Consider the following 26,308-nt stretch of genomic DNA (forward strand, 5'->3'; position numbering starts at 1 on the left):
TCCCGTGACCGACTGAATTCTGTCTAGTCTTTGGCCCCGGAGAAATTATTATCTACACATCATCCTCACTGGCCCTTTTAACTCTCTCCTTTGAGTAAGTTCCATTCAAGGCATAGCTCATACCTCTGTCAACTAGAGATATAAAATTTCTATTTTTATTCTGAAAAACTCACTCACAGCTTCCACTATTAGGGTAGTCACTCTTGGCACTTTCTTCTGACTCAGTTAACTGTACGAAGCCTGAGGTCACAGTAGTTTCTAACTGGCGGTGCCCCCTGCTGCGGCCGAGGGTCACCGCCGTGACACTGTGCTGACTCCCGGGATAAACTTACTGGACCCCGTGTGGGCAGGCAGACGCCGCGTGTCTCCAGGTCTGCGCACTATTTACAAGTGGAAGCGAACGCAGCCTGTGCAGACTTCGGAAAGCCTTCTTTCCACTTAAGAGATGTGTCTCTATATAAATGGCCAAAAAGATAAGATTCACCATTGTGTGTCCATGATCATATTTTAAAACATAGTTTATAATAGTACTTCTTCTCTTAAAATTAAAGAATTAAAGCATACACTTTTTTTCTAAATAAATTTGCTTTAAAATGTAGATTTGCAAATATTCCTGACCATATTTATGGGATCGGTCCTTATTCTATGAAGAATTGAACTTGTCTGTAGCATTCTATGAAACTTCCGTTTCTTAAGAGGTGGAAAACTATACAGCATTTTCTTTTGTTTCTGAAATATAATTTAGAAATGAAATAAAATTGAAAAACAATCTTCACTAGACCTGGGAATTTCCTAAATGGATCAAAGCACTTTTTAACCCAAGAGAAAATGTAACTAAAATACTGTGAATTGTTGTTAACAGCCGCAGCGTCACTTAGAGCGCCCCGTACTTCCTTCCCGTGTCGGCCCCACACCCCGGGACGCTCAGCGACAAGAACAGCACGTCGCTCTTCACACGTGGGTACAGTTGGTTGATGGCGGAGTGTCTATTCGACTTTTATTCTCTCTGTTATCGCTGAGAGACGACTCTTTGCAGACGTGGCACTTGAACACTTGCTTGTAGGCCTTCCTGAAGTTTTCGGAGAGAAACGCGTATATGATGGGGTTCACCGAGGAATTGCTGTAGGCCAGGCAGTGGGCGGCGACTCTGAACAGGAAGGACGCGGGCGTCAGCGGGAACTGGCCAAACTCAACCCAGAGGTGAATGACGTGGTGCGGCAGCCAGGACACTCCGAAGACCACCACGACCACCAGGATGGTCTGTGCCGTCTGCAGGGAGGAGGGAGAGGAGGGAGGAGGAGGAGGGACAGGAGGGAGGAAGAGTAGGGAGAGGAAGAGGAGGAGGAAAAAGAGGAGGAGAAAGAGGAAGCAGAGAGGGAGAGGTGGGGGAGGAAGATGAGGAGCAAGGGGAGGAAGAGGAGGGGGGAGGAGAGGGGAGGAGGGGGGAGGAGGGGAGAGGAGGGGAAAGAATGCATCGATTACTACAGAAAAAGAATCCTGCATTTTAAAACACACCCAAAGAAAATTTTATATATTTTTTCACGAGATGAAAACAGATACTAAATCTACTTTAAGTGTTAACCTTCGCCTCATATGAAATTTTTGTTCGTGCCTCCTTCAAGACCGGTCATTACCTTCCACAGCAATATTTTTATGATGTATGTGAAATATGCGTGGATGGTAGAAAGTATGCTGTGAGTCAGGGAAGTAGAAACGTGTAAAGATTAAAGACTAACTTTTGAACAAGCAAAACTCTCCCGAGCACCCCTGACACGCACCAACATGTTACCATCACCGGCGATGAACCTCAGAGGAGCACTGGACTTTGCTTCCCGTAGTCACCTCCACGGACAAGTGTGTTTATTTCTCATTAAACTCTGGAGAATTAAAGACCCAGCTAATGAACGCACTGATGCATTTTTCGGAGTCATTTGCATCTCAGTCTATGGACGCATCAGCATCAGCTGCCTTTGTTTTCTTTCATTTGAACCCTTTCTTTGCTGCTCCTGAATCAGAAACACTTGGCAATCGCAGGGGGTCTGGGTGCTTCCTCTGCGATTTCCGATTTCCGCTGAGCAAGAGCTGGGAGGAAGCCACCCCGAGAAAGATACAACACGCAGAGCTGACCTGTCCTGTAACTTTGCATTTGGAGGGAGACCCAGACGCTGGAAAGAGGCTTCCCGACTAGGAAATCACTGTTGCACCGCAAACTCCTCCCTGTGAAACGCAGGGCCCCACAGCCTGCGGGACTGCCAAAGAGGCACCGCAACTCCACGCGGCAGGAGGGGTCTCCCCACGGGGGGAGAATGAGTCTCATCCCTGCTCATGAATTAGAACCTACTGGCGTAGAAAGCGACACCCAGAATGTAATTGTGAGAGTCCTACTCTTTAAGGACTGGCTCCGGGGAGCCAACTAAGATGTGAGTAGAAGTTTGTCAAAGAGGTGGACCCGGGAGCCAGGAAGCCACAGCCAGGGCCGGGCAGAGGGGGCAGAGGGCAGAGGACTGGGCTGGATCGCAGGGCCGTGCGCAGCTGGGAGGGCAGGGGGAGCTGAGCTCACTGTCCAGACGCAGCCCCGGGACTGGCGGCAGGTCTGCGGTCCAACCTGGCCATGCTGGGACCCCGCTGTAGCACCTTTGCAAATGGCATAAGCTCGCTGAGCCCAGTATCCTCGTCTGCAAAGAGCATGGACCAATGAAACGATTCCCAGACTCTGCCTGGTCACTTAAACTCTGCAAACAACTCAGGTATAAAGACCTGAGTACAGGTTTTATAGGCTACAAGCTTACGTATTAAAGCCACTTACCGCATGAGACACGCAGCAAACAGAATTTGCTCACACATATTAAGGGTGTGTCCACTATCGACCCATTTATCTATTAGTGTATGAGAAATGCCATTCTCACATGACTTAATCAAAACAATCTAGACATCATTATACCTACAAATAGAACAGAAAACATCATCTCTTCTTTCTACGACAATCATCCCATCTCTCTACCTCATAAAATAATTACCTCTGGATATTCCATTTCAGTGCTTCTTTTAGAAAATTTTTTCCAAGTACAAACCTTAGCACAGAAACAGGCCCTGCAGTTCGCCGGCAAGATGCACAGACAACCAGCGGTGTGCCCCGGGTATGGAACATTCCCCGTGGCAGCATTTGCTATTTGTGTTAGTTCATTCAAAATTCGCCTTCCCATTTTTAGTAATCACACTGGTCTTCTCAGAACCACAGACAAGACTCGGGTTCCTTTTCCTGGTCTACTGGTAGCTTTGAAATGGGACAGGATTAGAACTGACAGCATAAACACTGGGAAAGAATAGTGTTTACATAAACTATATGTAGTGGGTGTTTACATAAACTATATCATTCATCTGAGACTGTTCCCAAAGGAGTTTAATAGGGCGTTTGCTGGCACTGACCATGCTCCCAGCTGAGCATCTCTGGGATTTACTATTTTCTCTGTTTCTTCAAGCATCTCTGCCCATGGATGGGACCCAAATCAGTGCCCGGCACATGCGCCCTGGGCAGCTGGTCCTGCAGTTCTCGAGCTGACTCTGGTTCAGCCGCTGCAGCATCAAGGCAGCAACACGCCCATGTGCATAGGAGGAAACAGCAGATGACTTTTGTCTTCCTTCCTCCCTGGCAGCAGGTGTGCATGGGCCCCCAGGCCTAGAGACCAGAAAGCTGGGAGACGGGCAGGAAGTCCCGTGTGGGTAGAAAACTGTCCTTCCCGATTCACTGCTGCATCCAAACTGTCAGGCTTAGACAGCCATGTGCCGAGCACACCCCAGCTCAATGTTATAGATCTGGCCAAAATGACACATGGCACTAATCCCAACCCTGGGATTTAAGCAGATACATTTGCCCATCACTACTGGTATGAAGCTGTTTTACAAATTCAGATATCTAGGTCCCCCCGCATGGCTGTGATTCATCCTGTGGACGTTGTTAGATAGTTACCTAGGAATCTGCCTTTTTAAAAAGATCAAGAGGGTGTTTGGAAAACTACTGATGAATTACATTAAAGCCACAACAAAAGCGAACTTCTCTTACCCACAGTGTGTTAAACACAATCAAAGACGCTTCACTCCGTACAGACCCCGAAGGCTGAGGACGCTGTTCTCCCCAGAAAGGTCCAGGAAAGCCACTTCCTGTCTTTCCAGACTCATCAGACTGCAAAGCAGGGAACCCCCCCCCCCATGGAGAACGAGGCAGATCTTTCTTTTTTTGTTGTTTCATTTTTAACATATTTTTTGTTTTCTGACAGGATCATGGTCTCTGTCAGATGTGGAGTTATGCCCAGTGCATGTACTGCACTTTTAGTACTTACCTGGCCATTACCTTTCGATGGAGAAAAGTCATCATTGAAAATTAGGTACTAAATCTCTGTCCTAACTCTCATCGTTCCGAGCTTAGCCCTTTATTGCCATGGTTTCTTTGTGAAGCTCATGCTGAAAGTATCTAAATAACATTAATGTCTCTTCTTACTGTGAGATGCTCTTTTCAAGTCATCTGAGACATCTGTTCTTTCTTCAAAGAATTTTACGCACGACTATGTCTAATGGAACTTGGTTGGGGAGAAAAATTGACTAAAAGATGAGAATGATAAAAAATAAAATTTCAAAAATTATATAAATGACAGCCAAAAAGCTTGCTGAATTACTTTAAGCCAGAAAAAAAAAGTGACTGATCACAGAATCCAGTGGCTGATAGGACATCAAGAGGTCATTTAGTCCAATTTTCCTCCGAGAAGCAACCGGCCAGTACAGTTGTCTATCCCCTTTCTAAGTCTTCCAAGGATTATTTAAGAATCTTGCTTTACTATCCAATTAGCCTTGTGCCAGAAACATTTCTTTATGTCTAGCAGAGTTTAAGCAAAGCACATAATGGATGACAGGGCTCTATACTATTATTTCTGCAGTAGAAACACATTCTTCTCATGTGCTCTTCTGCAGACATGGAGAGTAACTGTTCAGCCTATTTGTCGTGAAAGGGCAAGCTCTCCAGCCCATAATGTTAACAATTACAAATCTTGACGGGAAAACCTGTAAGGACAGTGCCATGGTCTGAATGTCTGTGTACCCCGCAAAATTCACGTGTTGAACCCTAATCACCAAGGTGACGGTATTAAGGCTGGGGCTTTGGGGGTGATTAGGTCACCAGGGTGGAGCCCTCGTGAGTGGAATTAGTGGCCTCACGCAGGAGACCCCAGGGAGCTGCCCAGCCCCTTCCAGCAGGTGAGGACTCAGAGAGAAGGTGCCACCTGTGACCCCTGAGTCTGCTGGCACTTGATCTTGGACTTCTAGTCCAGAACTATGAGAAATACATTTCTGTTACTTAGGAATCCATGGCGTTTTGTTACGCAGCCTGAACAGACAGCTGGATGCCGCACAGAGCAAGGAAACTGCTCGGCCACTGAGGGGAAGTGAAGAAGCAAACGGAGCTGACATGAGCAAACTGCCAGGGTCTACATCACATCCGCCCACCGTCCGCCAAACCGTGACTCTGCGCGCACTGTGACGGCCATGCGCTAAGTTCTGTGTTCTGTGCTGAGACCTGGGGACACCCCAGGAGCCAGGCCGCTGCCTGCCTTCAGGGATCCCACCATCCACCCTGTCTACTCCTGGAGAGTCGCTGTCCTTCCTCAGCTTCTCTTCTCCCTCCCCTGCCCCCCCCTGCCACGTCTCTCCCCTCCCCTCCCCTCTCTCTCCACTCCCTTTTCTCACCCCTCCCTCCTGTCACTCTCTTCCACACACGCCAGGAGCACCACCACATTTATTTGTCCTGTGCAAACAAGGAGGCGATTAAACATATCAAAAGAGACCTGACAGCTGTTCGGTGCCTATTAAGGGTCGGAGGCTGTGGGAATGGAAGAGAACATCCCTCCTTCAAATGCTAAAACCTCCTCATATGGCAAGAATGAGCACAAGATAATTATATGTAAATATGTATTTATTTTATATATGAACACATACATATACACATACATAAACCTAAATATCTGTGTATGTCTATATATATGTGTGTCTGTGTATATGTGTGTATAACTAAACAAAGTAAACTGATCACTAATCTTTAGGTTTTTTGTTGCAAAACAGAATGTTTTCTAATCGTTTCTTATAAGACATATTTTCCTTTTTTAAGCATGTTGTTTTTCTTTGAGACCTTTATAATTTTTTTCCAATGGTTTTTCAAATACAGAGGCTAAAGCTAGCCATAGACACAAATGAGATACAGGACATGTTAAAGAAATATTTTCTTTCATTTCTTTCGGCAAGCATAAAATATTTTAGATCATTAGTAAACATTTACCTTATAAGGATAGTGTCTTCTCTGTTAAAGTTCAGCAAGCTCAGTCCCTCTCTAGAAAATTAATTTCTTCCTCCTCTTAGTCTCCAAACACTCACCACGTTGAGCAATCCTTCTGGGCTCTCTGCTACTGTGTCTCTGCTACTACAGTGTTGGCTTCCACACGGAGCCAGTTCCCTCAGTCTCCCCGTCTCAGTCCCGCATGGAGTAGAGGCTCTGAAAATCACTGTCCAGGGGGACGTTATAAACAATCCTTAATTGGTTTTAATGAGTCATTTGCTTAGCGATGGGAAGTGTGCTTAAGAGGAAAACCTAGTATTATAGATTAGAAAAATGGAAAAATTCCACCATAACAACACATTACTGAAAACAGAGGAGGAAAACACCAACTTTTAGGATTTATTCCATTCATATAACTTAGCCCTTGGTCAGCTCTTATAAAACAAAGCCTAGAAGCTTAAAATGAAACATACATAATTGTTCAGACATAAGAAAAGGTCAACAAAAGGCAGCTGCAACATAGACTTGTTACTTACGTTGCACCTTTTATTCTTAGGGGTTATCCTAAAAACCAGATGGCTGTATTTCTAGTACAAGCTAATTTTTTGTTGCCAGAAAACAATAAAGTCTTACTGTTTGTGCTTTTTAACCAGCTCTCTGCCGTTTATTGTCAACTCTAGGAACAGATGTATTTTCAGCCACAAACTGTTGTTCAAAAACAAGGAGACTCGGGAGGAAGAAGAGCTATCCTTTATTTTAGTAGAATTTTTTAAATAAATGTGATTATCTAAACCATAATTTCTGCAAATTATATATGTCATTGATCATAATAAATATTTAGAAGGAAAAACAAGGTATTCAAGATGTTATTTGTAATATTTGTGAGTTAAAATGTCTTGTTATAATCTCCTTCTCTCTAATCATATTGTCTAATAATCTCATTCTACTTTCCAAAATCAGAAATCACATAGATATTATTCAAGTAAGACTTATATTAATCCTGATTAGTGGAATAGTTGTTCCACAAGATGTAAAATGTAATCACCATCAGTGAGTGAGGGGCCCTCATGTTGCTCAGGAGAAGGGCGCTTGGATGAGGACAATTCTCAGCGGGTGGACTTTCCGTCGCGTGTTCCCTGGGCCAGCACCAGCACAGGTGTGGGTGGGAGAGACAAGGACAGTGACACACTCCCGGGGCTTTAGGAAGGGATTATAACCATGTCCTCTCAATTGAGAATCAAACCAGAGTCTCCAGGAATCGTCCTGGAGATGGTCAAGAAATTCGAGGACTGTACCGTCACACAAATCATACACGTCAGCAACTCTGCACTCTGTTCCAGCCAACCCAGACATGCCTCCTGATGAGACTCAGAATCTAAAAACATACATTTCCTTGCCTCCCCAGCCCAGCTAAGCTTCGTGTGGCACAGTCACCTGCAGAGCCCTCACCAACACCCGCTCTCTGTTCCCAACTGATGACTCCATGGTAAGAGACTCGCTTCAAACATCTGGACCAAGGACCTACATTGCACAGGCCTTGGAGGATGTGAGGATAATTTAAAATAAAAATAAACTGAGTTCTAAAAAGTAACATATATAAATTTGTGAGTATTACCTTTTTCTTGGATGCTTCCGACTTCTTTGACATGTTCTTCAACTTTTTGTGCAAATGATTAAGGACCTGGAAAACATAGACTGATAAAGTCAGTCTGCCTCTCATCTCACGTTCTGCAACGGCAATGTCATTATTTATAAAATCACTAAAATAAGAACGCACATTAGGTGACAACATAGCAATGAGTATGAATTGCCAAATGCATCTGTTTTTCTAACAATTAGGAGTGCCCCAGGAAGACACACGCATCAGCCTGTAGCCGTAGCATCTGTCTGCAGAGACAGCTGGCGCACCAGCTCTGGGGTTCTGTCCAGAAAGAGGCATGCCACAGCCCACTCGTGCATACTGATTGGGCTGTCTCCTGCCTCGGCTTCCCCCAGGAGTCCACATGGTAACAATCACCAGGGCCCTAATAAATGTTGGGCACAGTATAGATCCCAGCTACATTGAAAAACTAGAGACCTGCCCTCCGGGAATTCACCATCCATTCCAGAAAGGCAGCAGTGAACAAATGAGAACAATGCAATCAGATGTTTCTCAGTGCAGCCCAGCCAAACAGCGCCAGCATTCGTGTGGACGTATTCCTTCTGTTTCCTTCTTAGGGCGGTCTCCACTGCAAATCTCCTTAAAGCAGGTTAGCACCCCGTGCTACTCCTCTTGGTTTTTGTTCAAATCCTACCCCCCACACGATACTTTAGATAACTTACATTTTGGGAACTCAGCATCACTGATGATATATAGACTGTTTTTGCAAGGTTTCGCTAATGTCTCCTTGAGACACACTCCCTTCCTTAATTAGAGAAACTATCTTTGTATCCTCTGGCCACTGTAATAGTCATGAGAAACGATATGAAAATGTTTAGTTTGACATATAGGAATTTCCAACATGAATTTGGTCTCATACAACATTGCCAGCCCTGCAGAACCGTTACCTGAGTTCATCTTTATATCCCATCTGAGGGAAAAGCTAGAGGAAATTTAGCCTCTGGATGACTTAGGGCTTTGGATTGTCTATAGGTTGCTGAGTGAGCCTCTCAAAGAGCCAGAAGCCACGTTCTAGCCAGTTGTTTGTTTGCTTTGGCACCACGGCTTGTAAATAATTTAATCAAATTGACTTATTGCAGAAGCCTGCTCCATTCAGCTAGAAGCAACACCTCTGGAACAGTTAGTCATATCCTACCTGAGAAGCCACAGGATTTATTTACCAACCTTCCAAGTCCTATGCGGGCTAAGCAGCCTTCATTGGGGTATAAATTTAGGACACCAAATTCTCTGCCCAACTGAAATACTTCTCACTTCCTGAAACAGCCCAGCACCCTCTCAAAAGGCCAAGTTTTTACTTGCTACAGGAGCACTGGGGACAGCTCCCAATGCATTGATGGTGTGTCAGCTTGCTGTTCTGCAGATAGAAAATAGGGTAACAACAGAAGGTAAGGCAGAGATGGAATAGGAGCTTTGTTTCTGTGGGAACAATTGAGGACATCTTTCAAAGGCAAAGAAAAGGGCTGGAGCAGGCAGAACCCACCCGAGAGGCAGAGCTGGCAAGGAGGCCCTGTGCCAACTTCCCCGTGGGAAACTGCAGGACAATACCTGCCCCCGAGGGCAAGGGACACAGGGACACGGGAGAGACCAGAGGAGAGGCAGCATCAAGACACTGGAGACAGCCTCCTGGAGAGGGAATCAGCTGATCATGGAGAGGGAATCAACTGATCATTCGAATGTTTCCAGCCTCATTCTGCTGCCGAGGTCTGCTCATTCCTGCCAACACTGGGCTGGACACAGCTCGGTACCTTCAACACACCTAAGAATACCGCCTGCTGTTGGATTGCTCAGTGGAGAAAATACTCAAGCGTATTTTTCTTAGCTCTGTTTCTCTTCACTAGCCCACACTATGAGCACACAATGACATACTGTGATGCATCCCAATTAAGGTTTTGTCATCAAAGAAGAAAGCCTGCAGATGATCATGAGAGATATGATTACGTTTCTTCAGGAGATGGGGACAGCATGGCGATATGTCTCACTCACGCTGCAGGTTTGGGGGCTTGCACAGGAAGGTACTGGCTCAAACCCAAACTGAGGTCATGCTGGCCACATCCTGGGGATTCAGAACAACTTCACGGGGGGAGGCACCCCAAGAGTTTGCCTGTACATTGGACAAAGGAACTTGTAAGACTTGGGGAACAGAAGGCAACTTATTAAGTTTTATAAAGGAAAAAACACACACTGTAAGGTCAGGTGCCTTTTTGACCATCTGTGATTCTTTGTGTGGCCATTAGACCTGGTCCTCAGATAAACAGCGAGTCCTGAACCTATGGCTCAAGTAGCGAAATCCTTAACTGGATAATGAACGCTTAATGACCAAACCAAAGAAAAGCAACCTTCATCTATTCATGAAGGCCCTGAAATGAATTTGCAAATACTACCTTGAATTCAAAATATTTTTCCAGTTATGCTTAAAAGCAAACCATTTTCATATTTTAAAAATCCAAATGGTCATGTATCTATTAAATTTTAAAAACTATTTCCAAACTTTGGCTTCTATGTGACTTTTATAAACTCTGAAATGACAGAAATGTAGCCTAATTTATCCCTAAAAGTTTACTTTGTCATTTCCATGAAGAAGATTCAAGTTATTTTCCCTAAAGACTTTGGGGAGATGAGGGTAGGGTATGCTCCAGTTCTAAGCTAGTAATTAGGAATTTAAGAGCCAAATATTCTCAGAATCCCTCTTGCCCCTGCACGTCCTCCCATCCTCAGGAGACTCGGACTGCCTGCCTGCTGAAACCCTTCCCGAATCACTCACCAGCTCCATAGTCTGAGTTCGTTGCTCTTTTTCCCCAAACTCTTTTTGTTTGTCAATGAAGCAAAGACAAGAGCCCCCATCGTGGTGTTTTTGTGCAAGTTAAATGAGATGGTGCACGTATCAGATAACTGTGCCATGTAGAACAGTCCTCATTTTACATTTCCAGAAAACTGAATGACTAAACCATTTTCCAAATAGCTAGGCTAGAGTTACTTTCCAAATTCCCTACCTCTGCCATATTTCTTCATATGTAACCTTTTTGTGTAGGCCATTCTTTGAGATAATATCCAAAACATTACTATTCAAAACAGACACAATCTACATGGGTGACACAGGTGTGTCGGGGGACAAGTGGCATATAGTAAGCATTTTGCTGGGAAAAAACGACCTTACGAATGGAACATAAGGACCTGTTGTTCTGCGGAGTCTGGTTGTTTATGGTCCTGTAGCCACAGCCTTATGGGAAACAGCACGAGAGACAGCGAGAAGCTCAGGTGGAAATTTCAGAACCTGCTTAGGAAAGTGTGTGCCTCACAGGAGGATGCTCTGGGGAGAGTGTGCTGCACACACTGGGTCCAGCCCATGACCCCAGGCACATGAGTATTAAACATGACACTTTTACCTACTCGAGCATAAACAAGCTGTATCAAAGGCTTAAGACTTTTTGATCTGTATAAAATCTTCAAAACTTGTGTGATTAAGGAGAGAGAATGTGAGCTTGCTGAGCTCTGCCGGGCTATGGACAGCGAAGACAGCATCTCCCCAGGAAGCAGAACCACCCCGCTCCAGCCAGGTGTGTGCACTACCGCCTCCCTCTAGGGCTCGGATTTAGATCCACCGCCTGAATCACTCAATACTGTTTCCACGACCTTTCTAACAAGAATTGAAACGGCAAACACAACGGCTTCGAAGTTCTCTGGAGACTTCGGTTAAGACTCTGGGAAGAAATACTGTTTTACCACTTGGGTTTATAAAGCTAAATAAAATGTGAAGCTCTGTCCCCATGAGAACCTCCCTGAGCAAGTGCAAACTGCGCGCGCCCGGGGGAAGGGGGCGGCACCGAGCCGGGAGCCGGCGACTGGGACAGCCCCGGCAAAAGGCCGGCTCTGGTGGCCGCGCGCTCTCCGATTCCTGCGGGCGCCCCGCGAACACCCCGCAGGCCGGTGGGTGCAAGAGCTGCTGAAGCAGAGAGGAGTTTCACCTGCCGAAAAGCAGGCGTGGGGCGCCGGCCTGCAGCCTGGACTACCCTGGGCGCTGAGGGCTGCAGCGGCGAGGAGGAGCCGGCAAGGCAGCGTTGCTCTACCGACCCTAGAAGTGAACTGCAAACTCCCCTGTCCCCCTCCCCGCCCCGGCCCCGCGCCTCTCAAACTCCAAGTAACTTTCCCGCGCGGCACACACGGGGCAAGCGCTGGCAGAGGAAGGGCAACCCGGAGTGGGGAAGGTTCCCTGTACCAGTCAGCCCGAGCGCCAAGGCTAAGGGCTGGGGCGCGGGGACACAGAGATGCCCAGGCCCCCGGCGCCCCTCGGCCCGCCCCCCGCGTCCCGGCCCGCGCCCCGCCCCCACCTTGGCATAGCAGAAGCAGATGAGCAGAAGCGGCAGCAGGTAGCCGAAGACGAAGGTGCACACCACGTAGGCCTTCTTGTGGCGCTTGTTGGGCCAGTGCTCCCAGCAGAAGGTCTGGTTGCTGGCATTGGGGTGGAAGAGGCCCTGGTGGTATGCCATGGGCGAGGCCATGGCGATGGACAGCGCCCAGATGAAGCCCACGCCCAGCAGCGCGTTGCGGGACACCCTCAGGGCGGAGGCGCGCCGCGAGTGCACGATGGCGACATAGCGGTCCACGGACATCGCCGCCAGCGTGAAGATGCTGACCAGCATGGAGACGGTGAAGAAGTAGTGGACGAACTTGCAGATGAAGGCGCCCAGCACCCAGGTGGGCAGTGCGTACACCGTGGCCTGGAAGGGGATGCAGAAGAGCAGGTAGGCCAGGTCCGCGACGCTCAGGTTGAGGATGAACAGGTTGGTGGTGCTGCGGGGCTTGCCCGGCTTGCTGCGCGCCAGCACCGTGATCACCAGGCTGTTGCCCAGCACGCCCAGCGCGAAGATCAGGCCGAAGACCACCAGCGTGATGAAGTTCTCGACGCCGATGCCGAAGAGCGGCCTCTGCTCCGCCGCCGCTGGGGGCTCCGGCCAGCTCCCGTTCCCCTCGCTGAGGTTTGCAGCCGCCAGCTCCATGGCCTGCAGGGTCGCCCGGGCACAGGCAGCGGGGCACTCTGGGGAGGAGTGCCTGTGCCTGCGGGGAAAGTGGGCTCCAAGGGGCGCTGGGTGTCCCAGCCCAAAGCACGGAGCGCGCGAGTGTCAGAGCCAAGCCTCTGTGATGGGCACGACAGCGGGCGCTGCGCCCCGGCAACCCTGCCTGATGGCACCGTCCCTGTGCAGGGGCCTTCTGAGAGAGGGCGGGGACGCGAGCAGGAGCTGGGCCTTCCCGGGAGGGGGCTGCGGTCTCGGGAGCCCTGGGGTTCCCTGCCCGGGCGCCTGCACCCGCTGCGGCCGCCAAGCCGGGGAGGTGTGACAGCCCTCTGTCTGCCTTACCAGCCCCGGGTCCCTGCTGGCCGTTTTCCCTCGCTCCTGGAGTGGCTTCGGGCTGCACCTGTTGCTCTGAGCGGTTCCTTCCTGGCGCTCCCAGCCGCTTGATGAGGCTAGCCGAGGGCTCGCCGCGCTCCCCGCGCGCTCCCGCCGCTGCCCGGGACCGGCGCCTCCGACCTCCTCCGGCTCTTGCAGAAATCCCGAGTCGTCCCCAGGGCGAGAGCTGTCCTGTGCCTCCCTCCGGTGCGCGGAGTCCAGGGCTCCGCGGAGGGCCTCTCCGCTGCAAGTGAGAGGCGGCGAAGACAGCCGGCTGCAACCCGCACGCTCCAGAAGTCTCGGCGCTGAGCGGAGACTGGACGAATTCGAAAGAGGTGGGTCCCCGCCGCCCCCGCGCCGCAAGCCGCGCTCGCCCCCGCGGTGCGGACCTGCGGCGGGTTAGGCGGGGCTGCCCGGGCAGGGGCGAGGGCAGCGGAGCGCGCCCGGGCGCAGGGCTCCCTATCCGCCAGCGAGGGCGCCTGCCGCCCCGTAGCAAGCCCGGGGAAAGCAAGGGTTGGCACCGCTACGCGACCCGGAGTTTTGTAAAATTCGCCGCCTAATCCCCGCCCTCACCCTGCGGACCACTGGGGAGGAAACGCAGGGAAGAAAGATGAGTGGGCTGCTCTCCCTAACGCGCCAACGGTGGGAGGGAGACGCGGCGCTCGCCGGCCAACTTCAGCTGGCTCTCGGCGCGTGTCAATCTGAGGGCCTGAACTAATGAAAGGTTTTCAAAGTGACAGAACCTGTGTCCTGTCTTACCGCTGCGGTAAATGTGGACGTGCCAACAGGAGACTAACTGTTTACGTGCAGGGGTGCCAGTGAACGTCGTCGCTGTAGCTCGAGCTGGAATTGAGTCATTTATTCGCAGCGTTTATGTGAATTGTTTATATCACTTTCAAAAACGGTGTGTTCCCCCCATTTTCCAAAGGGCGACTGAGTCTCCATCCTGTGCGGACGCAGCGCCTGCGGGCATGGGTGACAGGAGGACGAACAGGGTACACGCATCCCCAGAGGGGCCCCAGTTGCGGAGACGGAGGTTGACATACAGCGCAGGCTAGTGCTGTAATTAAAGTGCACACAGAGGAGGGAGTTTGGGGAGTAAGGCGCATCTCATTTTTCTGTCTCACTAGCTCTGCTCTTCCTCCTTTCCAGAAAAATTCTGACGCAGTTCATGGAGCATCTACTGCCTTAGTCTAATGTTTGTGTTGCTATAAAAGAATACCTGAAACTGGATAATTTATAAAGAAAAGAGGTTTATCTGGCTTGCAGTTCTGCAGGCTGTGCAAGAGGCATAGAGCCAGCATCTGCTCCCGGCGGGCTCTGCTGCCCCTTCCCTGGTGGAAGGTGGAGGGCGGCCGGGTGTGCAGAGATCACGCAGAGGCAGAGGAAGCAGGAGCGCGGGAGGAGGGGCCAGGCTCTCTTTAACAACTAGCTCTTGCGGGAATTAAGACTGAGAACTCACTCGCTACCATGAGGATGACACCAAGCCATTCATGAGGGACCCACCCAGATGGCCTGAAACCTCCCATTAGGCCCCACCTCCAACCCTGGGATCAGATTCCAAGGTGAGGTTTGGAAACTGTAGCACCTACTATGTACTTTACCTGCATTTACTGTTCATTTAATACAGTTCTCTTGCTTCGGAATTCCTTGCAAGGGAATTGTTCTATTCACACACATTTTTCCAGAGGATGAAATTGAGTGTAAGTAACTTGCTTCTCTGCAGGGCAGGGAAAGGGCCTTGGACTCTGTTGAGTCAGATGCAATCCCATAGGGAGTTTCAAGCAGAGACACGCCACGATCCGACCTGCAATTCAGAAGGATTACTCTGTGGTGTGGAACGGAGCTGGAAGAGCAGCAGGGAAGCCGGCTGGGATCTAGACAGCAGGTAGCGCAGATGTGGTGGGAAGAGTTTGGATTCTGGTGTCTCAGAGGTTGTGCCAGTGAGATTGGTTGGTGGGCAGATTTAAGGTGGGAGAGAAAGGGAGAGACTGGATGACTCCATGGTTTAGCCTGACGGCCTGGAAGCGAGAACACCACGCACTGAATTGAGTCAAAGAACACAGGAGTAGGTTTGGAGGTGGGAAATCCTGTTAAATTTCAGATGCTCATTAAGCAGGGGGTTGCAAGAATGCAGTCGGATTGGGTGGTCCTGAGTGACAGGAGAGGTCAGAGCTGGAGACATGGATTGAGCAGTTACTAAAATTCGATTGATTAGTAGAACTCAAAATTCCTTGTGCCCAGCGAAACAGCCCAGGATGCTGTTTGACTCCCGGTACCTCTGCGCACCCTACCTGGCTCTGTGGTTCAGTAGTTTAGTTCCTTTAATCTCCCTCCAGTTCCGTGTCCCCCTTGCCGTCTGTGCGGTCCTTTCTCTCCGCACACTGGAGCTGCTCTCCCACCGTCTCCTGCGCTTCATTTCTGCTCTCAAGCAGTCGGCTGCTGTTGTGCTGTTTCTCATTTCTTTTTAGATAATTTGACTTTTTCTCTGTTTTTAATGTCTTCTGTGTATCATTGGTGTTTACAACTTCACTTTGATATGTTTGTGACGGTTTTCATTTTTCATCCCTTTTTGTCAAGCGTCTGAAGCTGACGATTCATATTTTTCATCAGTTCTGGAAAATTTTCAGCCATTATTTTTTTTAAGTATTTACTTTCCCAGTCCTTGACAGTCTGTCCTCCTGGAATTCAGAGAGACAGACATCAGCCTTTTCACTCTGCCCTTCCTGTCTCTTAGTCACACTGTTTCATGTTTTTCTTCTCTTCATCTGTGCCAATTTATTGGCATTTCTTTAGCAATACCTCCTTCATTTAACTATTCTCCTGGAGTTCTGCTAGATCTTTTTCCCAAATGCACCAGGAGTATGTTGTAATATTTTCTCTCATTGTTCAAGTTTCTAGTTGCCTCTCTTATTGATTCAAATATTTTTTAAAACGTACTGATTTTATATTGTGAAAATTCCAATATCTGAACTCCTTGGAGTCTAATCATGCTTTTATTATTTCTACTGAGTTTCTTCCCCTGTAACTTGTTTCCGATTTTTACTTGTGCTTTTGTTTTTGTCCTTCAGATTTCTATTTGGCCAGAATGTGTCTGTGACAATTTTATGAGACCTGAGTTAAAAGCACATTTCTGCGAGAGTATTTTTATTTACTTCTGCTGTTTGTCCCATGGCACCATCAACTCAGGACAGTTTAAAGTTAATTTCTCAGCTTGATATGCCTTGGGAGACACAAAGGTAAATTCAAACTTCAGCACCTAGAGGAGAGAGGTAATGTGGGCATAAATTCTCAGAGAAGCCTTTCCCTCCCACCTGGCTCTGAAGCCGCCAGAGTTTTCTGTTATAGAAGTTTTTGTGGGTAGGTTGTTTCATTGCTCCCAAGTGTTTGCTGCGCTCCCCGTTGGAAGACAATATAACCCTGCTTTTACCATGCGACCTTCTACGCTCCTGCCAGTGGCAGAATGAGTCGGACCGTGTCCTTCAGGCTCTGGCCAGGGCAACACGGGTGCAAGTGCTCTGAGGTTGTACTGAGCGCAAAGTTTAAGGGACACCGTTGAGTTCGTTACTCTGGCCCATTCCAGAAAGGGGCTGCTTTTTCAGGCCGTGTTCTGCATGAACATGCATGGCACAGAATTCCAGCTGCCCCCAGCAGAAATGCCACACAAGCCAGAAATAACCTTTGTGGCTCTGAGCTACTTGTTACTGCAGCTTAATCTAGTAAAAGCTGACTAATGCATTCTTTCGCCAGGGAAGTTTTTATAGGTGACCTTTTTGTTGCTGGTATAGCCTTTCAAGGGTCCTGGATTTTTGCACTGGTCCCAGTTCCAATTCTCTATTTTGGTTGAACCCAAGACCCAGGCTCTCCTAATGGAAATTAAAAAAAATAGGTAGCAGACATGAGGAGTGTTCACCAAGCGCTCAGTTCTCCCCTTCCAGGCTCACGTACGGCTGCGCGTGTCAGCACCATTGCTGTTGGGCAAGTCTGCACAGTTTGTTATGTCCAATCAAAGATGAAAGGGCGGGAAATGTCCAGGCCACACCAGGGAGAAGCACACTCCCAAGTGCCCAGTTTGGTGGCCATGAGGAGGCCGCATACTTTGATGGCAGCCTCGAGGGAGGCAGGCTGGATCCCCGCGTCACCATGTGGCGTCGTCTCCCGGAGCAGCAGCAACGCTTTATATGGAAATGAGGAGTTAACTATACGTCGTGTGAAGCCCTGTAATTTTTGGAATTGACTTTTTATTGCAGCTAAGTACAGCCTATCTTTAGCGAGTCCCCAAGGCTTTGGCTAATGAATTTGCCAAGAGTCCTGGCCACAGTGGCTTCAGTACCTGTCCAACACTGTGGCTTTCTGCTCCTTCTTTGCTCTTGGACCCTAGAAATGTCCCCATTCCTCCAAAGCCTGATTTATAGAGTCAAGTGGCTTTAAAAAAAAAAAAACAAGGTAAAAAGCTAGTAAGTCTTTTCATAGAGTCCATAATATTGATGAAAAATTATGTCTGAAAATTAACTTTTAATGGAAACCTGTGTCTACACAGAAACCTGCCTGTGCATGTCTTCAGTAGCGTTATTCATAATTGCCAAAACTAGAAGCAAATAGGATGTTATCCAGCAGGTGAGTGGACACCAACTGAGGCGCATTCGCACTGAGGAAGACGACTCAGCAATCGGAACAAATGGGCTCTAATCCACAGAGCTCGGACACGTCCCAGATGCGTGTTGCTCAGTGGAAGAGGCCAGTCTGGCAAGACTGCGGGCCGGGCGCATTCGGTCCTCATGTTTCCGGGCCTGGTGCAACCACCCAGCCACAACTGCCTGCGTGTTGAAATCCGCCCCGTCGGGCCAGAGACACTTCTCTCCCTCTGTCTCTCTCCCTCTGTCTCTCTCCCTCTCTCTCCCCGTCTCTCCCCATCTCCCTGTCTCTTTCTCTCCCCCACCCCCTCTCCCTATGTCCCCCTCTCTCCCCCGCCCCCTCTCCCTATCTCTCTCCCCCTCTCTCCCCCACCCCCCAACCTGTCTTCCTCTCTCTGTGACTATCCCTTCTCAACTCACTTTTTTGGTTTCTCATACTCTTATTCTTTCATCTTTATTCCTCAAGGTTTTGCTATTCATTGATCACCATTTCCTGTCTCTCTACACACTCTTCCAAGGGGCATTGACCAGGATGCACCGGCCACGGTGGCACACACACCCTCACCTTGCCATGGCTCTGCCGCACGGACATGTGTCTGCTGCTCATTTGATATTCTGAGTCTTGGGGCAGTGGGGCAGCTCCCTCTGCGGGGACACCAGAGACTCGGGCAGCCATTTCAGAGACAGACAGGACACAATTCTCACGGGGAAAGGCTGAGTAAACTGAGGACCTGCAGCTCACATTACTCTTCGAGAAGCCGGCCAGCACAGAGAAGGGCGCTGGCTGACGCCTTCACAGGACGCACGGAGGTGAGTTTGGAAGTGAAACGGAGGGGACGTGAGGGGCTTGGCCCCAGGCTGGGTCAGGTGTGGGCCAGTTTCTGTCTCATCAGCCCTGGGCTGGGTCCGGGAGCTCAGCAGCTCACAGCAGCCTCTAAACACGTGTTGCCGTAGCCAGAGCTCCACTATCTAGTGCTAACCTTGAAGTTTTGGGTTGATAATATTTTAAATGACTCTTCCTTTAGATGCTTTTAACTCATTTTCTCGTAAAAGAGGAATCTCTACCTTTAGTTTTCACTTTATGAATCTTATAAAATGTAACAATAATACTTTCCTGAGAAAATTTCCATCATTCTCTGAGACTGGAAAGTTTATATGTTTCGTTTCCTCCTGAATGTTTGAGAGTCTGGGTTTGAAAGGATGAATGGAGGAAAAAGCAGAACAAGGCAGGGCCTTGAATGTCAGTGCCAATGTGCAAACCTCTCCCTGCTCTGGGCTCCGTTGGGTTCTACATTCCTGCATCCGAATTTATCACGTCGTAAATAATGAATTTCATGTCTTTTCTTTCACAGGACCGAGTGTTTCTTCATGCCACGCATCATCCATTGCTCAGCTCAGCATGGCGGCCTGCTCACTACTCAGAGCCAAAAGTCGTTGGAAGGATTTCATTGCTCCCAAGACACGCTAGCACTTGCTAAAAGGACTAGGACCAGAACAGGGGCTCAGATCTCTTTCAAAGCCTTCTAAGAGCTGTGGTTCTACCAGCTGCACTCTGTAACAAACTATTTTTCCAAAAACTTCAAAGAGAAATATTTCTAAAATGTTAGTATTATTCAAAATTTTCTACCAATCTTCATTGTATGGTGTTAGCTTTTGTCCAATAGGTATAAGACAGTAACATCACTAGAAAAATAAGGTTTTTGATAGATTTCAATGTATGCCAAGAAATTGCTCCTTCATTCTACTATTATTAAAAAGGATACCATGATATGTCATATATGGAGAGTACTGTGTTTACATTCAGAGTAATTCTTTTAAGTTAAACAAAAGTGGTTTCTTTAATAATTCCAAAATTAAACTATACAGTCAAAACCAGATTCCATTTATTATAAGGGATTTTGAGCTCTGATGATAATTACTCCACATTATTTTAGTTTCTCTTCCCTCAATTTGTCTGAATCTGCTCTCTAAATCTGCCTCCTTCATTTCTTCTTCAAAGATTTTAACAAGCCATAGTTAAGAGCAGCAACAGGGACATCTTCATCTCAGAACAAATTCCAGATAATAACTTAGATGAAGAAATAACATGATTAATTTTGAAATTCAAGATTGTGAGCTTTTAGCAAAGAGCTAATATTTTCTAAAATATTAAAGAGTATGCATCTCATTCACAGCCTCTCAGAAAGCCTCTCCCAAATTACTACAAAATGTAAAACTTTCAACAGCACCAGAAATGAAGGAAGACCAGAAGTCAAATTATTAATAATATCAGAACCTTAAAGGAAATAAAAATAAACAAAGATAAACCTAAACATTTCACGAAACATCCTCAAAAGATTGAAACTACCTAAAAAAAGAAAGTAGACTTGGCAGTCTTCATAAATCCCAACTCCTTTCACGTGAAGGAACAAAGGTAGAACAAACTAGAAGTTTGGACAGGTTTTCCCTAATGCTTAAGTGTGGAGTGGGACTTCCCAAAGTTCCCCCTTCTGCCCACACTTCCACCCATTAAATGCCATCTTTCTATTCCACTCAGGGCAGATCCTAGACTTTAAAGACCCGGGAGAGAAAGGAGAGCAAGGACCGAGGCAGCAAGAGAAGGACCAGGTGTGCTCACGTGCACAGGTGTAGCTTTCTCAGGTAAGGTGAGGGCGTCGGGGGATAGCTCAGAACAACTTAGTCGATGGGCAAGCTGGGATTTTTAACTGTCAAGATCTTAATAAATTCAGAGTATTAAAGACATAAATTATGGTTAGAAAGTGATGCATCTCAGTAAGTCACATAGGGGAAACCTTAGATAAATTCAGAATCAGATTGAAAGCTAGGAACTGCTGCGGGGACAGAGAACAGCATTCACACCCTGCCCAAGCGTGTCTCGACTTGAGTCTGAGCAAACCGAAAGGATGTATAAGGAGACTGAGAAACCGACGCTCCTGCACACTGTCAGTGGGAAGCAGTCTGCAGTGATCTACCCGGTGCAAATGCGCCATCAAAGATCACTAGGTACGGAAAGAAAAGGGGTAATGTGGAAGGAAGAGAAAGATGAACAAAAACTGACAGAAAAAAAAGATAACTTTTTATTAATATTCCAAGAGGTTCAAGAAGATATTACTTTCACAAAATAAAATTGGTATACTATGAAATGGACTAATCAGAGAACAAAAAGCCCTTTAGAGATTAAAATATGCTTATAACTTTTTTTAGAAAAATGGATTTAGGAAGGTGTTCCCGAATGTGGGGAGGGGTACAAGAAGAATTAGAAGGAGAGACATACGGCAGTAAAGGTAAAATCTAGGATGTCCGTACTGGCCAGTAGCAGCCCTCAGAAGAGGAAAACAGAGAGGAAAAATTGCCAAAGGAACACAGAGGCTTCCTCATCCCCAGCAGATCTACAGATGAGCACAAATTTTCAGGTTGAAAAGATCCATTTGGAGCCAAGTAAGATGAATTTTTAAAGACTCTTTTTTAAAGAAACAGTCTAGAGAAATTTAAGAATAGTGAGAGACAGTGGCAGCTTCCAAAAAGAAACAGAGGCGTCCATGTATGCTCTGAGCGCTGCTCCGGCAGCAGCCAGATGGGTTTGAACCTGTTCCACACCCAGCGAAGTTATCAATCACAGGCAGGGCTAAAATAAAGACACCTTCAAATAGGGAATAAGTCAGAAATTGTACCCCTTTTATAAAACTAATTGAGGTTATAACGGGTTATAGTGTATTATTCACGAAAAAGAGATACAGTGCGATACATTGTATAATAAGATACTGGATACATTTGAGGCTATGTTAGAGGCACATATTTCTCTTGTCAATGACCAAAAAATAAAGGCAACTAGAAATTCACAGGAAAAAAATAAAATTATCACATGGCATAATTTTAAACAAGTGATGGAAAATGTTCTTAAGGGAAAGAATTCATGTGATTTTGACCCTTGCAACATTAGTGACATAGCTGTGCTAACGTTAGTGCACAGAGGAAGGCAGGTCTTGGCTACAGACTGCTACGTTCTGTTCTGCTAGCGCGACAGGTAAAGTACAGCATCCAAACACTGACCACGCAGATTCAGTCCCAGCTCCGCCCTTTGCTGTCTGAGAGACCTTGAGAAAGTTCTTTACAGCCCGTATCCATCAGTTTCTTCATTAGCAGAATGGTGATAATAATAGCAACATCTAGTTCAGAGTATTGTCCAGCCACCAAACCTGACAAAGACAACATCAAAGCCTATGCTCAGTCTCTTTACGCAATATTGATACAACAGTCCTAAGTCACTTAGAAACAAATTAAATCCAGCATTATACAAAAGAATGATTCATTCAAAAAGTTTATCAAACAAATGCTTATTATCAACTACAATAAGTTAAGCTTATTACAGTAATCAAAGAATGGCTTATTTAATAAGAAGAAATAGTTTAATCCAATTCATTATATCAATAAAGGTAATATAATGAGTAACATTTTAAAAGTTTGTAAGTAAAAATAAATCCCCATTTCCAATTTTTGAAAGACCTAACAATATTCCTTAACACGATAAAGAACTGATCTAAGACCAAGAGACAACATCGTACTAGAGGGGCAAACACTGGAGACGTGTTCATTGAAATCAGAAGTGAGATAAGATACCCACCGCAAGCACTGCTACCAGACATTGCTTTGTGTGCTATCACAGAGACAAACAACAGAACACAAGCTGCCCCTCAGCATATTTGCCAAGAAAGGAACCAAATATGTCAAGAATATAGGGAGACAAGCTCATCAAACGCTAGGAAAGCAAAACAAAGCAAGTGTTCTGAAGTCAAATTTTCAGAATATACTAAAAGCCATATTATTATTCCTTTTTGACATAACAATCACAATTGCAACAATTAATCCTAAGGAAAAGAGTCAATGATGCTCACAAAGATTTATCATAAAGATTGTTTGCCAAAGTTCTAATCAGTATGGTGAAAATTGCAAACCAACACAATTTTTGCCTGGAGTTTTCAAAATAGTGCTTTAATAAAATGGAATATGATTTAGTCTTTTTAGGATCTGAAAAATATCTCCTCAGTATTTTGTAAAAGAAAACTAGGATACAAAAGCAAATGACTATTGAAATCAAATACAAAGCAGTGTGAATTTAAGGTAAAAAATGAACAAACAGTACAGAGAAGCCTTTAAAAATATTAAGAGCATACAATTTATACCTACCAAAATGAAAAAAAATAGATATAACGGGAAAATACACTTTTCCAGCAGTTGTTTACTTGGAAAGAGAAAGACATATGAGCAAGCCAAGAATGATGAGGAGAAAATGGAATGTTCTGGAGCACACTCTGCAAGATGCCCAGCATGGAGGAGGTCTGTCAGGCTCTCCCCAGCTCCCAGGGACTCCCCTCCATTTCCCTTTTGTAATTTAAACTCTTTTAGGGCAAAAGGAAATACAAAAACTTTCCAAAATAATTCTACTGGATAAAGACAGGCAAAAACAGCATCTGGACAGAAAATGAATCAAGAAAACAATCTCATTACCATTAATGGAATATGGCAAGAAAATAAATAAAAAGCTAAAATACACCAGAAATGAGAACAAAGCTGTCTTTTTTGTGTATACAAGGTAATTGTCTAAACACTTACAAGCAACAAGTAAAAAATTATATAAATTAAACAGTTCAATAAGGTAGTTTAATAGAATATAACAGAAAATTCTGTTATGATATAATATAACAGAAAAAAGAAATAGCTTTCCTGTGGACTAATCAAAGAAGAACAGTGCACAGCGAATTGTCGTGCAAGTGGACAGGCTCGCGGCCCAGGCAGCAACGGACAGTGGAGACCAAAACTGCTAATGCTATGCAGTACTTCTCCCAAAATTAATCTGCACCCTCAGTGCACTTTCAATCAAACTCCAGTGCAGCTGGAGGAGGGTGGCTCTAACTTCACCTGAAGAGCGTGTTGCTATGAACAACCACATGCTAAGAAATTAGATAATGCACACAAAGTGGACAAATTGCTAGAAAGACAAAAACTACCAAATCTGACTCTGGGAAAAATAGAAAATCTGATCAGACCTACCACAAGAAAAGAGTAATTAAATTTATTAGTAATTAAGTTTAATAATGAAAACTACCCACAAAGAACTAAATCCCAGGCCTAATTATTTGAATTCTGCTGAAATATGCAGAGAAATAACAATTCTTCACAAATTCTGTGCAAAAATAGAAAAGGAAGAAATACTTCCAACTCATTTCATGATGGCTTTGTTACTCTGTGTAGAAAACAGTTAACGTCTCAGGCCCGACTGCTGTGGGTAGGAAGACCTGCTTGTAGGTCAGCCCTTGGCAAGCATTTGGGAGCCTGGGATTTGGGAGGGTTCCCACCACCGTTAGCAGCTAAGCGCGGTTCGCTGTACCTAAACCATTTGTGCAAACAATATGGCTTATGCTGAACGCCTGTTTTCCTACTAAGCGTCTGGGATTTGGGTACATGCCAGTCAGAGGATGTCCCCCTCTAACAGCCCCAGGCCCTCACTGTGCAGGGAGCTCCCTGGCGGGCTTGCTGGCACCGAGACGGCGGGGCCAACCTGGGGCTCTGATTGAGCAGGCTGGAGGGGGCCAGTTCAGCAGATGCAGAATTTGCATTTCTGTTGTGCTTCCAGGTGACACTGCTGGCTCAGGGACCACACGTACAGAACCACTGATCTAATGAGCTATTTATCTCATTCCTTTTTCAAGGGAGTTAATTTCTCACCTATCTCTTTCTCTTTTACTCTGTCTGACCAGGCCTACACACCTGCATTGTTTGTTAAATCTAACTGCCACAAAGAAATTCTTAAGAAGGAGCACTGACCTATTAATTATTAAGTTATGCCAACATTAGCAAATATCTAAGATAATATTTAATGTCTAAGATATTATCTATTTTCTTTTTTCTTCCTTTTTCCCAAACACATTCTTCTGCGAAGAAAAGATATTATCTATTTTCTAATATATTCTAACATGTTCTAAGTTATAAACATGACTATATGACTCTACAACTTCCCCAAGTGTAATGTTTTTAAGATAAAATTTTAATTGTTACACCAGGATAGGTTGAAATGCATACAATTTATATAGTACATATACTTTAAATACAATGTATACTATATATAATTTGTATACAATGTATATAATACATACACTTTATATACAATGTATACAATATATACAATTTGTATACAATGTATAATTTTTTAAGATTTTTTTAAGTACCTTCTACATGACATTTGCAATATCAAACACATCTGATGCTCTAACTCAACTCAAGCTCCTGTGACGTCGTAGTGCCATTTGCTCATGCCAGGTTAAGAGCCTGCAGCTCCATCCAGACACTGCCACCCATATGCTGTGCTTGGAACATGCCTTCTAATTAAAGCAACTAACACTCCTGCAATAGCTTTGAGAAAAACTACCATGGGAGGGAAATTTTCAATTTCTTCTCTTCCATGATAAGCATATAAATAATCTGAAGATTCTTCTACCCCTGACAAATTAAGATTTGTTCCTTCAGCTTTTGCCCATGATCTAAAATTAATAAACTGGCACTGGCTTTCTCTGTAAATAATTGCAAGGCCCTGCAGAACGTCCAGCGCAGAAGTAGCTCTAAATGACACTGACCATCGCAGGGAGGCTGAATAACCAGCTCTGCAATTACACAGACTGAAATTCCATCTAAGATTTCGCTACACAGAGTCCATGGTTAAGTTTGCACAATTAATGAATACAGTTTGAAGTAGTGAAAAGTACAATGTGAAAATCATTTTCAAAGAAATTCAGCTTCATTAGTTTCCATATGCCTCTAAATTCATTTTCTTGCTTCCAGTTTTCTCTCCTTTCTAATCCAATTCCTCCCCTGAGGAAGAGTAATTTTACTAAAAGCATAAAACATTCGTTTGCATTAGACTGTCTTGTCCTCAGAATGAAGTTCAGCCTCCCTACCGAGAGTCGCACATCTCCCACACAGTCTTATCCTATCTCTCCGCGTTTCCATCAGCGGTAACCCCAGACACGGCCCCACGCCACACTGATGCTCCACTGTTAAAATTTTTCTTCCCATCTTTCTGTTTCTCAAATACTTTCTAACATCCTGGGTGTTGCAAGAACTGTTTTCTGGTCTCGCTCATTGCCAGTGATCTCAGTTTATAAAACGTGACTCTGGGAAGCACTCTCAGCCCGGTCTGGGTTCAGTGCCCACAGCACATTCTCCTATATCAGCCCTACTTCTATCTCAGAACCTGTGGCACTGGGTTCCCTACACATCTGTTGGAATGTTCCCCTAGATTGAGGAGGGATCACTTCTAAACTTA

The 26,308-nt window shown here is 45.9% G+C and overlaps 1 protein-coding gene across 1 annotated transcript; it reads right to left on the reverse strand.

Annotated features, from left to right (window-relative positions):
- Positions 1-951: 951 nt before the first annotated feature.
- Positions 952-12,970, reverse strand: GALR1 (galanin receptor 1). The gene is made up of 3 exons (XM_069467862.1): positions 12,302-12,970; positions 7,932-7,997; positions 952-1,269 (listed from the first exon to the last, which is right to left on the reverse strand). Exons 1-3 carry the CDS (start codon positions 12,968-12,970, stop codon positions 952-954), a joined length of 1,053 nt encoding a protein of 350 aa, XP_069323963.1.
- Between the last annotated feature and the right edge of the window lie 13,338 nt (positions 12,971-26,308).

This window comes from Eulemur rufifrons, chromosome 5 (assembly GCF_041146395.1).
Source record: "Eulemur rufifrons isolate Redbay chromosome 5, OSU_ERuf_1, whole genome shotgun sequence".
In the NCBI taxonomy this organism is placed as follows: domain Eukaryota; kingdom Metazoa; phylum Chordata; class Mammalia; order Primates; family Lemuridae; genus Eulemur; species Eulemur rufifrons.